A 15,575-nucleotide genomic window follows, 5' to 3' on the forward strand; every position below is an offset into this window, starting at 1 on the left:
TCAAAATGATTAAGCCAAAAATGATGACATGTGATGTATGTGAAGCAAAAAAAAAAAACAATGCCAAAACCTCAGCATATCACCACAGGAATTCAAATGAGCTAAACCTCAGAGACAGTTCAGAATACGACTCCATGAATGGGCTTTTTACCCTCTCTACTTTCTAATGAAAAATCCTTGCCACTTGCCATGCAAAATGTCACACAAGTGGCACAAGCTAGATTTTTACTGAACGCTGCAGTGATGGATCTTGCTCCTGTCCACTTGGTCTGTGGCAGGTACGGAAGGATTTCAGGGCAATATTACTAGGATATGTGCTATGTAAGGCCTTGGCATGGCATTTTTTCAGGGGTGTGTGTGTTTGTACATGAACTCTTATATACTGGGTGAGAGGGTAGGAGTAATAATGTGTCAATTCACAATTGAAATGTAAATGCAAGATAGCTATTAGTCTAAGATGAAAGTCTGAGATTGCAGCCTTAAACTGAATATAATTCTGTGTTTTCTGATTTATTTTTTTAATCACTCTGTTCTTTCTTTCTAATGCATTTCTTTTTAAAATGGATATGTACACAAGCTCGTTTGTTAAAAAGTTTATGCATACATTTATTTGAAAATTTGAGTAAATATACACATTTTCTAGCTTTTATTTTTATATTTCATGCCTTTAGAAATCTCAATATTTGATCTTTGAAAACAAACTGTTTCTATTCAACCTTAGTAAAAATGCCTAGTTGTATTCCTTGGGAGGGTTTATGTATGAAACTAAACTGTGCCTTTTAGTGTAAGGCATTTTGCAGAATCACTACTTTCTTTATTACATTTACTTTTACAGAGTCCTCCCCCCGCAAGTAGGAAAGAACTTGTATTCCAAGTTCAGTATCTCAAGACCTCAGCCAAGTGAGCTCAAACTTCCCCAAAGCAATTCTTCTCTGACTAGATTGCACATATGAAAATACTTCAGGGAAAGGGTGCTGTTTCCCTCTGAAAGTTAGAGCAGGATGTGTGTTAAAGTCAGTTGGGCAACAGAATTGGTGTTGACCTGGGAAGCATGGTAGTGAATGCAACTTTAGTGTCCTTAGCCTCTGTACACAAAATAGGCCTTTAAAGCGATTTAAATGCCCTTTTGCACCGCATAATGTGGCTGCTGTTTACACTGTTGGTGGCATATTGTGCTTTAAATGACTTTGGGATGTAGCAAAATAAAACATGTCCAAAGTGTTTTAGTTTGCTACCTTAATAGCCATGGAGGGAAGCACCAAGCCCTGTGCAGCTCAGGGGCTGTGCAGGCAGGCTCCACTGAAGAAGGAAAAAAAAAATGGCGAGCCTGATCTTTTTTTCCCCCCCCCCCTTACCCGGAGCCTGCCTGCCTACTTGAGCTGCATGGGGGCCTAGTGTTTACTTGCACAGCTGCAGTGCCCACCAGGACTGCCCAGGCTGGGTGCCTGTGGGTGGGTGCCACCTGGCAGGCACTTCCACAGAGAGAAGCACCGGCTCCCCCCGGCAGCTCAGGGGCCACTTGGCTCACCGGCAGCTTGCCTTCCCTCCCCCCCGCCAAAGAGGCAGGTAAGGATTGAGCCCGACCCTTGTGTACATGCTATGGGGGTTTACTTCAGTTTAAATTGAAGTGGGGTTTTTAAAAACCCACTGCTTCAATTTAGGGAGAATTAAACCGAAGTAAACCTCTGTGGCATGTACAAGCAGCCCTTCTGTACCGCTCTTTGTTATAGACTAAAGAGGGGGTGCCTGCTGTGTTGAAAAAGATGCCCCAGCAGAGATTCTGCAGTTATAAGGTTCTCTCTTCCCTGTGTTTGTTTGTTTGGTATCTAAACTTTGAAGCCGCTGGTGTACTGCTGTGGAGTTTCCTTAAAAGAAAAGATTTCAGATGGCTCTGTTGACCTTGTTGTAGAAATCTGCTGTGATCAAAGGAAAGATTTTATATTCACCATGTGGCTGGCTGAGGTTTCATAGCCCTTCTTTTAAACTTTCTGTTCGTACCTGTGGCTGTAACTAGATGGCACCTGGCTTTAGGTACATATGTGTTGCAGCAGGAGTGCCTATTTTTACTAGTGGCCATCAGACCACAAGCTCACTTTTGGATGCCTCCAGTGTTTTGCTAATTGACATAACTTATGCATCTGCCAGTTTTGCAGTATGCACTCTGGCTTAATGACTGTGTGAGAGAGACTTGGCAATCTACATTAACAGTATTGCTACTGGGTGCATCTTTTGAAGCTGTTTGAAGCTAGCTTGTATCAGACATTCAAGTACTGTGCACAGGTTAGGGAATGCCCTCTGATTCAGGCTAGGTTCAGGGTTTGAAGTGAACTGTCAGCCCAACCCCAGTGAAGAGATGATTTGCAATAATGACTCTTCTGTGTAGAGATTCCCTGCTGCATTTGGCCTCCACTGAGGACAGCTGAGGCTGGGGCAACCAGAAACCAGTTCTTGTGCTGCAGTTTTAGGTGAGGCCTGGCCTGAGGCACTAATGAGAGCACCAAAAGGCCTGTTCTAGTTTGCAGCGTCTTCAGTGGTCCCCAAAGAATCATGTCTGAGCTGGATCTTTTTGTACTTTGTCACATGAAGACCCACCAGGGGGATGGTATGAGATCTGGGGGAATCTTCCCACCTTGTAGCCTGTGCACACCCTTTGTGCTTCTTGAGTGATGTGAAGACTGCTTGTATGGATGCAGCTTCTGAGGGACATGAAAAGTGAAGAGGAAGTGGCGATATGAGTCAGAGCTTTCTTTCCAGGATCTGTCAGCACTCTTGGTTACTTAATTTTAGGAGGCTGATGTGGGGGTGTTTGTTTTTTTTTTTGGGGGGGGGGTTGCAGTCTGCCAGCCAAATGATCCTCTTCCTCCTTGGGTGGTGATACCTCCCAACTCCAAAAGCTTTTTCTTTAAAAAAATAAATAAATCTGCCCTCTGTAATTATAGAAGATTTATAGCCTAACTCTAATCTACCTGAGCACTGTTTAGACTTAGAATTTTGCACAGAAGTGAAAAGGCTGTGACACAGAATAACTTTTTGTCTTTGAACATTGGCTTTCCATCCTGGTCTCCCTCTAGTTCTTAACCATAACCACTGATGCTAATTAATGAGAAAGTAGTTTTATTAAAAACAAAAGGGTTCATTCCAGCTCCTGTGGAAGTGAATGGCAAATTTTCCCATTGACCATCATGACAGCAGTAGCTTGTTCAAAGTGAAATTTATAAAGATGTATACTCCAAAGAAAGAAACCTGTCATTTGAGATTGATGACCAAAAGTATTACCATAATTGAATCATAGAAAATTAGGGTTGGAAGCAACATCAGGACCACATGGAAGGAGGCAGGGAACAGCCTGCCCTGATCCTGATGAATGGCGGGGGGGAGGGCAGGGCAGGACAGGCCCACCCCAATCCATATGTGCAGCGGGAGGGATGGGGAGAGAGAGCAGCTCCACCTGATTTGGATGGGTCTGGTCCTGATCCTGCTGGATGGCCCTGGCCCACGGGGCTGGCTCTGGTTGTGCAGAGATTCCACCACTCCCCCATCACCAAATCTCCCAACTGGCAGAGATCCCCACAGGCCAGATGGCATGGCTCCATAGGCTGGATTTGTCTTGCAGGCTTTGTGTTGAGCACCCTTGGACTAGTAGATTATTCTGGATTGATATGTAATAATATGAGGATCAAAACTTTGTTTTGTAGGGAAGAACAAGAAATCCTGGAATGATAGTCTGGGCTGGGATAGTCTTGTATAGATGCGTACGGATCAGAAGAAAGTCAGAGTGCTGGGTGCCATTTTTCAACGCAGATGTTAAGGGTGTAGTATAATGCCCTGATCCTGCCACCAAAATGATCAAAATCTATAGGGCTTATGCTCAACAGACCTGTATACCAAGTTGACAGCCAATTATAAATCCCTTTCATTGGGTTTATCATTCTAGTAAATTAATTTATTTAAAAAAAAGGCTGACACAAAATGTTAACTATGACAGCCCCTCTGGGGCTGCTGTAATAAATCTTAACCAGTAGTGTCAAGGGGTTGAAAATACACCTGGTGCGCAGTGCCTGTAAAATACTTTTGTCACTGTTGAAGAATGACTCTGGCAGTAATCCAAGATGTGTCCCTCTGTTGGAAAGACTATAGCTAGCACACCGATCAGGGACTGCAGCCAAAATCAGGCATAACTTGCCTGTGGGTGTGTTTCTTCACTGTCCCCAACCTACCTTTTACACATTACATATGGGTGGAAGGTTGCCTTATCAGCTGTACACTTGGCTGACCTACAGCATGTGCCAGCTTGTAATATTCAGGGGGTTGGGTTTTTTTTAAGTTGACTGTTTCAAGTCTGTATCAGTCGTAACATCTGATGAAGAAAGCTTTTGCTCTTTAAGTTCATGCCTCTCTCAGTCTATAAAGTGCCACTCTGGTACCTGTTTCAAGACTGATGCTTGTTGAAATCGGTTGGAGATTTGCCTGAGTGAGGATTGCAGGCTTTGCCCCATTGTTAAATTCCTCTGAAATCACCAGATGGATACTTTGGAAATCATGAGCAGTAGAACCGTCCTTTTTATAGTTGCATGCCATTTCTCCCTCATCCCACAGCAATCAAACCTTTTACTAAATTCAGAAAATTAGGCTGGACTGATCTAAATGCATGCTGGCACCAGTGTAGCTGAAAAATCTCCTGTTATTTTTGTCCAAGGTACCCCAGCGCCTATGTGGACCCCTTTATTTTGGGATTGGGGTCCTGTTTTGATTTTTGTTTAACCGAGTGAAATATCAAACAAAGTTAGTTGGAGATAGGGTATTTTTATTCTAAAGCGAGCGCCTGCATCCTGACTCGCACCAAAATAAAGACAAGGTAGGAACTACAGCTCCTTTAATCATTTGGGCACTAGACTGTGTGTGTGACCAGTCATGTGATTCTTCTCTCCACATTTTGGGGGTTGTAGCTTTATTGTGTTGATGAAAGATGAGGCCTGTGCTGTTCTTACCTTATTGTTCCCTGCTTGCTTGTCAAAACCTGTCATTTGCTGGGAATGTTTTAAAAATGGTGGACTCAATAACTGCCCTTGGAGCCAGCAATGTGCCAGGAAGGAAGCAAGCAAGAACCTTCCATGCAGGGGTGCCTGACAGGTGGCATTATGCCCACGTGTACAGGATGCTTCCAGGGAGCTGGAGAGCAAACACAGAGCAGCTGCTGCACCTTTACAGATGGTGTTGTGTTTGCTTCCACAAGCACTGCCCTCCCAGAGCTGGTGCAGGGCCAGGGACCTCTCTCTGCTTGGACTGCTCTGGTGGCTATGCTACCTCTCCTCCTCCCTCATGCTCTAGGACTATGGGCAGGGCTGGATTAATGCATAGGCAAGCTAGGCACATGCCTAGGGCCCTAAGTAAAGAAGGGGCCCACTAGTGCTTATTTTATGTATTGTAATTATTGAGTAAAAAAAAAGTAATATAAACATTTCTTCTTCAGCTGGGGACTCACGAGTTTGTTTGCTTAGGGGCCTCTAAAGGGTTAATTTGGCCCTGACTATGGGCAGTGGCGGCTTGGAGCGGAGGGACTCTTGCACTGGCTTGCAGGCACAGAAGCATTAATAGCAGGGGAAGGTTTGGTGTCTGAGTGGGTTGATCTTCCTCTGACAACAAAGATTTCTTACTACAGAATCATAGCAGCAGTTTGACAAAGCTGCAGAGACTGCAGGGCAGTGCAGAGAGACTTGAAAAAGCTTTGGGTACCAGAAACAGTCTATTCAGAGTAGCATTGAGCTAATTATGCATCTTAATTTATAAGATGTAAATTAGCCCATGTGGAGATGAGTGCTGCTGTGGCTGGACAGCTGTATGAATTAACTCATTTAAACCTAGCATGGGTACTTCTTCGCTACACTGCAGTCTGCATTGTACTTGGTGTTCCAGTGGTCTCAGAGTGTCCTCTGCTAGACATATTGCCACTTTCACTGGCCTTGAAGCCTGCTGTAACGCATGTGTCTGGGTTCCATCCTGGTCAATTTAGAGGACATTTCAGAGGCTGAATCAGCAGGTTTTGCTGTGCCAACAGTGCAAATCCATATTTGCATTCAAAAATATACTTTGTGCCTGCATACAAGTCCTGTGGGCTTCATTGTAGAGTTGAAACTAATTGACCCTCTATTTTGGGGTCAAGGCTAAGATCTCTGCTCAAGTACTGTTCCCTAACACAGTTGTTTCTCCACCCATGCCTACCAATAAAAACCTGTTATAATACAGTTTGGTCCTAACTGACACACAAGCCTGCTGCAGTGTAGCACAGTTCCACAGCTGGTCCTTAAATGCAGAAAGGTAACAAGATCAACTTGTAACACTGAGTATTACAGAGGTAGCTGCAAGAAATGCAGTTGTAATACTCTTTGCCCTTTGTGCATCAAGTTTAGATTGAGCCATAAATACTAGGGGTGACTTTCGGGCTTAGCGAAAGTTGCTGGCCCCACAGAAGTTGAAGCAAGTTTTGCTAGGAGTTCATCTTTGAACTTGGTATCCAGGTTGTAGCTGTATTGGTCTAGAGGAAAAAGCAATCAGGACTTGTGGACAGTGGTATCTTTTTTTATTAGATCTAGAAGATTTTTGCAAAAAAAGTCTTTAATTGCAAGCTTTTGGGCACAAACACCCTTTATCAGGCATCAGAGAAAAGATGGTAAAAGTTCTCTTGGGTAGAAATGAAAGTATTTTTTTGGCTGGTAGCCACGGATGCTTTCTAGCCTGTCTTACAGCGCCCTCTGGTGTGTGCAGCAACTGACAAAGATCAGACTTTTCAGGACGCATGGTACTTTTCTTCCTTTGTTAGTTTTTTTTACTGTGAGCATTATATTTGCTGAGCACTGAGAACAACATACTTTGTGCCTCACAGTTCCTAGAGGTAAGTACTGTCCAGCCCCTAGCAGCTTACACTGTATCACATCACTGTACCAATAATCTGGCAGCATGTCTTTCCTAGACACGATTTAGCACGTGTAGTACATGAGATGGGAGACTTTGTTCCTATAAATGCTCCAGATGCATGTGTGCAAATGCGCTCTGGTCAGTATGTTTTAATTGCAAATGCTGACTACTGTTCTCTGTCGGAATTTGCTGAGTTGAGGCAGGCATCTGGTTTTGTAATACTTTCTCCTCATCTGAATGCTGTCAGATTAGACTGCAGCTGCGAAGTTTTTTATGCTTAACAGAGAAAGTGGATTGTAAAGAGACAAAATTTAACAGTTTAAAAGTAAGTAAAATAAACTGTTTGCTCTGATGAAAGAGAGGGTACTTAGAGGAAGAAGTAGCGGAGTTGGAGTGGGAGGAGGAGGTGTATTTTGCTACAGCAATACTTTTTAACTATGAGGAACTGCAACAAGCTACCAACCTATACATGTAAAATATGTAACACATCTAAACTCTACTAGATGCAGAGTGCTTTATTTGGACCTATGTGATCTTGTCTGCCTAAGGAGTCCTTGGTTTTAAAACAGCTGAAGAAGTGTGGAAGCAACAGCTGAAAGTTCTATTGGAGACTAGATGCTGGCCAGTTTTGTCACTGTGGTATCTAACTCACCTCAGGTAGATCCAGATGATATGCTGGGTTGCAGGAAGCTGTTCTATTTAATTTGAAGAAAGGGTGATTAAGGGTTGGGGGATGTGAAAGCAAGTCTGGAGGCTTTCAAAAAGACATTTGATAGGTGCTTATTTAGGATAATTTAGGAATTGAAATCCCTCTGTGCAGTGTTGGACTAGATTAGATGACTTAGAATCAGAAGGGACTCCAAAATGCCACCTCTGGGAAAGGAGCGCTGCTGGAAAATTTGAAGAAATAAAACTAGCACAGATTATCCTCTGCAATACCTTCCTCATTCCTTTCCTGTGTATCCCCAGCCACCACCAGTAGTGGCTTCCAGTGTGAGTCAGCAAACTACCCTTGCTGCTCTACACAGGATCCTAGAACTTCCTTTCTTGTTTGGTTTCTGAGGCCTGGCTTTAAACTGTATGCTGTGTTTTGTCTGATGGCAAGGATATTGAAACTCATTAACAAACCATATACCTTCATGGAACATGCAGTTCTCTGAATTGAAACCACTCTCATCACAACCCCGATTAGATTATGAAGAAGGCAGGCAGATGGGCACTGTATAAATTAATTACAAATTATGCATGTCATGCATCACAACTAGATTATGAAGACCATGGGATTGTCACTAGCAGAAAAAATACAGTTAATGATATTTGGGGATTTGAATGGTTAAAAGCATTCAGCCCAGTGATATTTGTATTTTTGTGCATGTGGCAACCTCATTTCTGGAGCCGCTCCATCATGCATGGCCCTGTGCTAATATCGAACACTAAGACTCTTCATCTCTGTTACCAGTTTTTGCTAGTATTTTTCCATCTACTGATCGGTTTCTTCTCCCTATGTTTTCCCTTAGGTCGAAAACTGAGAGGAAAAGCCTTTTACTTTGTCAATGGAAAGGTATTCTGCGAAGAAGACTTCTTGGTGAGTGTGCTGCTGTCGTAGGTCTCTCCCTTCCCTCGGTTCTTGTAGGTGGTGTGGAGGAACAGCTGCATAAAGGTGATTCATGGAGCTACAGAGCTGGTATTTCAACCAGTGAAGTCTAGCAAGCAGCATTCATGGAAAGGGCATCAGGCCACATGCTGGGGATAGGTGCTCGATAGATAGATGGCTAGATAAAGAGTGGGTGAAGTGGGTTTCCTCTTCAGTGGACTGACCTTGATCAGACATTTCTGTGAGACATGAGATGCCTCATGTGCTGTGGACAGAGTAGAAGTGCCTAAGATACTTATTAAATACCTATGTGATTTGTATAACAGCACTGAAGAGCAGCAGCATTTAGGCTTTTGGCTCTTATGCTTGATAGGCTCTGTGCTATAGAAGCAGAGCACTTGAGACCCAGTCCAGAGTCCATTTAGGTCATTGATTTCAGTGGGCTTTGGATCAGACCCTTTTGTGAAAAGACTGGGTCCAAACTTTGGGAAAAGTTTTTGATTTTTAAGCAGTGCTTGGATCCTTTGTCAAGAGGTGACTCCACACAGACACATCTGGGTACTTAAACATGCAGTAATAGACTGTAACAATGATAGACGTTCCCCACAGCCTGTTTGATTTTTCCTTGCTCTTGGGACAGGGCCAGGAGATCTCACTGAAAAACACAAAGAAAAAAAAAGAGTATGAAAAACAAAGACCCGTCAATAAGTATATCCTGTAGACTTCCAAAGGGTTAATTTTTAAATCTACTGAAGTGCCCCCTTATTGAGCAAAGTTACTCATCTCTATTGAGGAAAAGTGGAATTAAATGTCTTTCTTTTACTTAGGAACAATAGGTTTCATTAAGCCAAGCACTGAAAATGGGAAGTCCAGTTAAAGGGGTGTAGGTCTTAAGTCCAATTAGATGCATTTGAAATACTCACTGGACCTGATTCTTCTCTATTGCACTAAGGCCCCCTCTACATATTTGTTTTATGCAATTATCTGGTAACTGGCAATTAATTTAAACTGGCTGTGTGTACAAATTAACCATAGCACCTTAAAAAGATCCAATCAGCTATAATGTTATTGCTGGAAAATGTGCAATGATTTTATAGCTGGTTTCTATCCAGCTTTATTTTGCACGCGTAGCCTGTGCTCCCACAGCTGGGAACCCCTTCAGTTGATCGGAGCTCCCATCAGTAGGGGCCCATGTTCACCCCTGAGTCCACCTGATTCTGTTCCCAGTCACAGCAGCCTGCTCACCCCATAGCTGAGAGTCCCATCAGCTGATAGGACTCCCAGCTGCAGGGGCCCCCATGCACTAGTTCAGCTGGGAGATCTTAGCTGCTGTGATCTCCCAGCTGTGGGGATGCATGGGGCACCTGAGGGGGCTCCCAGCCACAGGAGCTTGCTTCTTGCCAGTGCAGGCTCCCCCTGCAACATCAGTAAGGCATGATGGGATCTCCTACACGTCACTTGGTTATGTTACCCCCTCTGGGCTCACAAGTGCTCCTGTTACAGGAATTGATTTACCCTCTGAAGACGCACAGACATTTTGTTATTGCTATAATTGGGGCACTTATACACCTAGAAGTAGAGTCACTCATATACTTTAGTTGAGTAACTCAGAGTTAGTCTCATGGTACACTTCCATTGTTCACTAGGTCAGTGGTTCTCAACATTTTTTTGTACCAGGGCCCATTTTTAAACATTGATGGCAGTCCCAACTCAGTGCCCTTCACCAACCCACTGATTCCGACTCCCAAGTCCTAGCCCCACAGTGTGTGGAGCAGGGGGTGGGAGTGTGGGATAGGAGGGGGGCCCAAGCAGCCCCTTCCATGCTGGAAATAAGCCAGCCTGCAAGGGAAAACCAGTTTCCCATCTTTTTTCTCCTTTAGAAGATAATCCATTTTTAAAGTTTGTCCATGACCATTTCATATATTCTTGCAACCCACAGGTTGAGAAACACTGCACTAGATTAAATAGATTTCCACCCCTAGGGCCTTTGACAGAGCCTTATTCAACACTCCCTATCCGCATAAAACAAACTAGAAATTTTGCTTGAGGGGAGGAGTGCTGAAGAGAACCAGGTGGATCACTCGCCTTAGTGTACAATTGTTTCTCCTCTATCCGGCCTTGTAACATTTTAAACCAATTATTTTCTTCTTGCAGTATTCTGGTTTCCAGCAGTCAGCTGACAGGTGTTTCATTTGTGGCCATTTAATAATGGACATGGTAAGTGCTGCCTATATGTGGGGAGGGGAGGGGAGGAGGGGATTGGCATTCTAGAATAACGGCTCGAGGGCGAATAAAATTCATGCACCATGTTACCTGATTTAGTTTACTCATCTAGCTGGTATTTCATAGATTTCATAGATTTCGTAGACATTAGGGCTGGAAGGGACCTCGGGAGATGGAGTCCAGCCCCCTGCCCAAAGGGCAGGAAGTCAGCTGGGGTCATAGGATCCCAGCAAGATAAGCATCCAATTTACTCTTGAAGGTGTTCAATGTAGGTGCTTGAACCACCTCCACTGGCAGACTGTTCCAGACCTTGGGGGCTCAGACAGTAAAGAAATTCTTTCTTATGTCCAGCCTGAAACGGTCTTGCAGGAGTTTGTGACCATTCGACCTCGTAATCCCTTGGGGCGCTCTGGTGAACAGATGTTCCCCCAGATCCTGGTGGTCATCCTTGATAAACTTATAGGTGGCCATCAGATCACCCCTGAGCCTGCGCTTTTCCAGGCTAAAGAGTCCCATGGCTCTCAGCCTATCATCGTAAGATCTGTTTTCCTGATCTCTGATCATGCGCGTGGCTCTCCTCTGGACTCTCTCAAGCTTCTCCACATCCTTTTTGAATTGTGGAGCCCAAAACTGGATGCAGTACTCCAGCTGCGGCCTCACCAAGGCCGAGTACAAGGGGAGAATGACGTCCCGGGATTTGCTCGAGAAGCATCTATGGATGCACGCCAGCATTTTGGTCGCTTTACTAGCTGCAGCATCGCATTGCAGGCTCATGTTCATCTTGTGGTCAATGATGACCCCCAAGTCTTTTTCTTCTGTAGTGCTAACCAACGTAGCACTGCCGAGCCTATAAGGGTGCTGCAGGTTTTTCCTCCCAAGCTGCAGGTTTTTCCTCCCAAATGTATGTGTGTGGGGCGTGAGCCAGGTTGTGACTGTTGCCCCGGTGGGTTCTATCCCCTGATGTTAGTTTGCAAGAGGGAGAGGTAGACTCATAAAGGTTCCAGAAAATTTTATTTGATCTCTTACTTACGCACCACCGGTGTGGATGTGGCTGCGCACGCGATTACACTTGGATCTGTCCCGGTTCAAGTGAGGGACGAACGAACGGAAAACAAAACTATGGATCCGAGATCGAAAACGACGATGAACGAACGGATACGAGTGAGTGCACAAACGATTGCCTATGGTTCCGAAGGCAGGAGAAGCCATGGGAAGCTGGCCAGGCCTACCCACTGAGTGATGGAAGCTCTGGCTGGGCGGAAACTCAACCCTAGCTTTTATAGGCCAGATGACAAGCCCAATTTCAAGCCCCGATTGGTCACATATTTGCGCTAAAATGTTCGCGGGGTTTTTCCACAGGGGATAGGGCCTCCCCAGCACATGGCCACGGCCATGCAGCAAGCCAAATAGGGCCTTTCCAGATTATGAGGAGAGTGCTGATGGCATCTGTTGCTGGGCAAAGCTGGCAGAGTCCAGCTGGAGCATGACAGTATGCACAAGACTTGTGACAGATCAAGAACCTGGCACCTCTGTCACTGGAAGGAAGAAAAAAACAGCACCTTTTTGCATATATTGTATGCATGTATTATCTGTTAAAAACATACTTTGAAAAGCAGTCTATGTAAAAACACACTGACTGACTTACCTTGACCTGTGAAAATCTGTTGTGATCTTGCAGAGGATGATCTTGTCCACACTTTTTGCACAGAAGCCCAGCTCTGTGGTATTTGCCTCTTCTCACTAGAGGCTGGGGTTGGACCATATCATCTGCTGAGCCTGATTTCCTTATACGCAGTCTAAGTGAAGCACTTTAGGTGTTGATAAGAAGTGCATTTAATCCTAAATATGAGTTAAACCTTGGCTTAAGTTTAAAACAGCATAGCAGAATTATGTGTAGACCACTTCAGCAGGAAGTTCTCACCGATGTCCAACTAACATGCATGTGAGATCAAAGCATGAGATCATTTAGCCTCGTATTGGGTAGCACCCAATATTGGTGATTATGGGGAAGACAAAATCATAATGAAATGAGTCTGTTATATAAATGGATAATTCCTAACATTTGCTTTATGTCACTGTCCTGAGATTTAATTGTGAATGTCATCCTAGTTTGTATAGCTACACTAGAAATTATTTAAAGATCATAAATTTACCCAGTCCTTTCTAAAACATGGCTGCCTGTGTTGTTGGGTCCAATGCAGGAGTTACTGAGTGAAGCATCCTGGCCTGCATTCTGTAGATCAGGCAACATAATGGTCCCTTCTAGCATTAGAATCTAAGGACCTGTGAAAGTCTGGTTGTGTAGGGTTTGTCTTTGTTACTTGCAAGAGAACAGAGGGAGGTATTTTCTTTATTTCCTCTGTGTTTGCTTCCAGTAATTTTTGCTGCATGCCCTTTTAGCCTTATGTTTTAGAACAGGTTTTAAAGGAAAGATCAGTGACTTTTCCCTTTTATTTTTTCATTCCAAATAACCAAATTATTATCCACTAGCTCTGTTTCTTTTTCCACACACATAATCCTAGCTTTGGGAATTTGTGATCTTCTGACTCCAATATGCCCTTGTCTGGACAAAATCTTTCTTTGCTAAATCATTCTTAAAATTAGATTGTTAAAATAAGACAGAGTCCTTCTGGTGACAGTGCATCTCTGTCTAATGTTATGTGAATTTTTTTCCCTTTAATGTCTGCTCATGAGCTCTCTCCTGTTTCTTGGTTTATTGCAGATCCTGCAGGCTCTAGGGAAATCATACCATCCAGGCTGCTTCCGTTGTGTGATCTGTAATGACTGTCTGGATGGAGTGCCCTTCACTGTAGACACAGAAAACAAAATCTATTGTGTCAGAGATTACCACAAGTAAGGACAAAACACAGCAAAGTTGAGCCTCTCATTTGCCTTTCAAAATAGTAGGGAAAGATTGGTTAGTGGAATGAACATGGGACTGCAGAATGGATGTAGTATTATCTACCTTACAGGGGCACTGTGAGGTTCAATCACTTGGTGTCTGTAATGGCTAAAATCTGTAAGTTGGCCCTTCTGAAATCAGTGGGAGATGGACTCAGTCACAGCGGGGCCTGGATTTGGCTTCTTAATTGATTAAAAAGTTGATGCTGGACATGGCAGAGGGATTCTTAGCCAGCTTTTTGTTCAATAAATTAAACGAGTGATAAATCCACTTGTAAATCATTAATATTAAGGAAACTAAATGGTTGCCGTCAGTGATGCTATTAGATCTACAAGCACTTTGACCTGTCTGTTTAGAATTACATGCAACTGTTATTACAAAATGTTGCAAACTTCCTTGTGGATGCTTGTGTATTCCAGAGAAAGCAAAGTGTTAAGAGTAACCCTCAGAAGCAGGTTCTCTGAAGTCTTTAGTCTGAGGTAATAGGTTTCACTGTTTTGAGGAGCTCCAGCTATTAAGGGCCGTTTGTATATAAAAGACATAAAAGTTATTTTTAATGGATTGAGTATAGTATGTATGTAATTTAGTGACTCGCATTCCTGAAAAATTTACAGACCAGTCCCTGGGACTTACGTTTTCAAGCTTGACCACAGATTGTGCAGCTATCAGGCAGTTGGAAGTGTAGGTCGTGGCATCTGGTTTTGTATAAACAATGAACTAGTAGACACTTAGAATGAAAAGCTTCTATGTCCCTACCTTTGCATATAAAGGGAGAACCACAAATTGTGGAGACAAGCCACAGCTAGTAAACTACCTGTTAGAACATACAGATCAGCAACTTGCCTTTTATTTCTCATTACTCTTTTAGAGTTTTGGCTCCCAAGTGTGCAGCATGTGGACATCCCATTTTGCCATCTGAGGTAAGAACCATTTATCCTTTACATTTCTTTACATATTCTGGGAATACTGCTCTGTCTCAATGAACATTCTATTTTCCCTTCCATGTTTAGCTCTGCCTCTGTTAGAATGGCCTCCTGGCTCAGGACTGCTGAGAAATGCTTCCTCCAGAGTGCTGCTCTCACAGCAGTGTCAGCCTTTGTTGGTCCAAGACTAAATAATTCCTTTGCTTGATTACATGGATTATTTCATTGACCAGGCTGAGCCTTTCATTTCCTCCAAGATTTTGTTGCTTTTCCATGATTAGGTTGGCAGCTGTGTAGCTCAGTTGGTAGGGTGACAATCACTTGGACTGTAAGGGCATGACTTCGATGCCAAGTGAGGGTGGTGGGTTTCCACTCATTGTTTCCAGTTCTAGTACAGTCCTGAGGTCCACCAGCCTCTTTATCCAGTGACTTATTCATAGAAGTAATCTTTTGGTGAAACCAGTTAAAAATTCTAACCCCTTTCCAGAAATGTGGAATATTGAAGGGATATGAATCCTCCTTGTTAATAGTATATCAATTTGGGATTGACCTGACTAGAAATCCTATAAATTATAGTGAAGTAGGGTTGGAAGGAACCTTCAGAGGACATCTAGATTCATAGATTCATAAAGTTAGGGGCTGGAAGGGACCTCATGAGATCAGGTCCAGCCCCCCTGTTCTAGGCAGGAAAGTAAAAGACTAGTCCAGTCCCCTGTCTTAGGCAGGATCATCCTTATCCAAACCAATCTAAACTCTTCATAAGACTACCGTAAACCCTGAGACAATATAAGACCTTAACCTGCCACAGGTAAAGCAGGGGAACCATGGCACCCAATGTCTTGCTTCTATAAAAGGTTGTTAATATATGCTTGAGAGATCCCAGGTAAGGGGCCACACTCCCTGCTACAAAGGCAGGCAAAAACCACAGACCATACAAATCTGACTATGGAGTAAAATTCCTTCCTAACCTCAGAAACAGTAATCAGTCTGACCCTGAGCGGAGGGGCAAGACTCTCTAGCC

The 15,575-nt window shown here is 43.6% G+C and overlaps 1 protein-coding gene across 1 annotated transcript in view; it reads left to right on the forward strand.

Annotated features, from left to right (window-relative positions):
• Positions 1-15,575, forward strand: part of LIMD1 (LIM domain containing 1) — a 54,729-nt gene that overhangs the window by 27,031 nt on the left and 12,123 nt on the right. Inside the window, exons 3-6 of the mRNA XM_090050443.1 lie at positions 8,430-8,497; positions 10,661-10,723; positions 13,452-13,582; positions 14,500-14,551. Of these exons, the coding sequence (XP_089906569.1) occupies positions 8,430-8,497; positions 10,661-10,723; positions 13,452-13,582; positions 14,500-14,551 (314 nt within the window). The remainder of the gene's footprint in view (positions 1-8,429; positions 8,498-10,660; positions 10,724-13,451; positions 13,583-14,499; positions 14,552-15,575) is intronic.

Source organism: Crocodylus siamensis, chromosome 5 (genome assembly GCF_052110815.1).
Source record: "Crocodylus siamensis isolate JL-2025a chromosome 5, ASM5211081v1, whole genome shotgun sequence".
NCBI lineage: Eukaryota > Metazoa > Chordata > Crocodylia > Crocodylidae > Crocodylus > Crocodylus siamensis.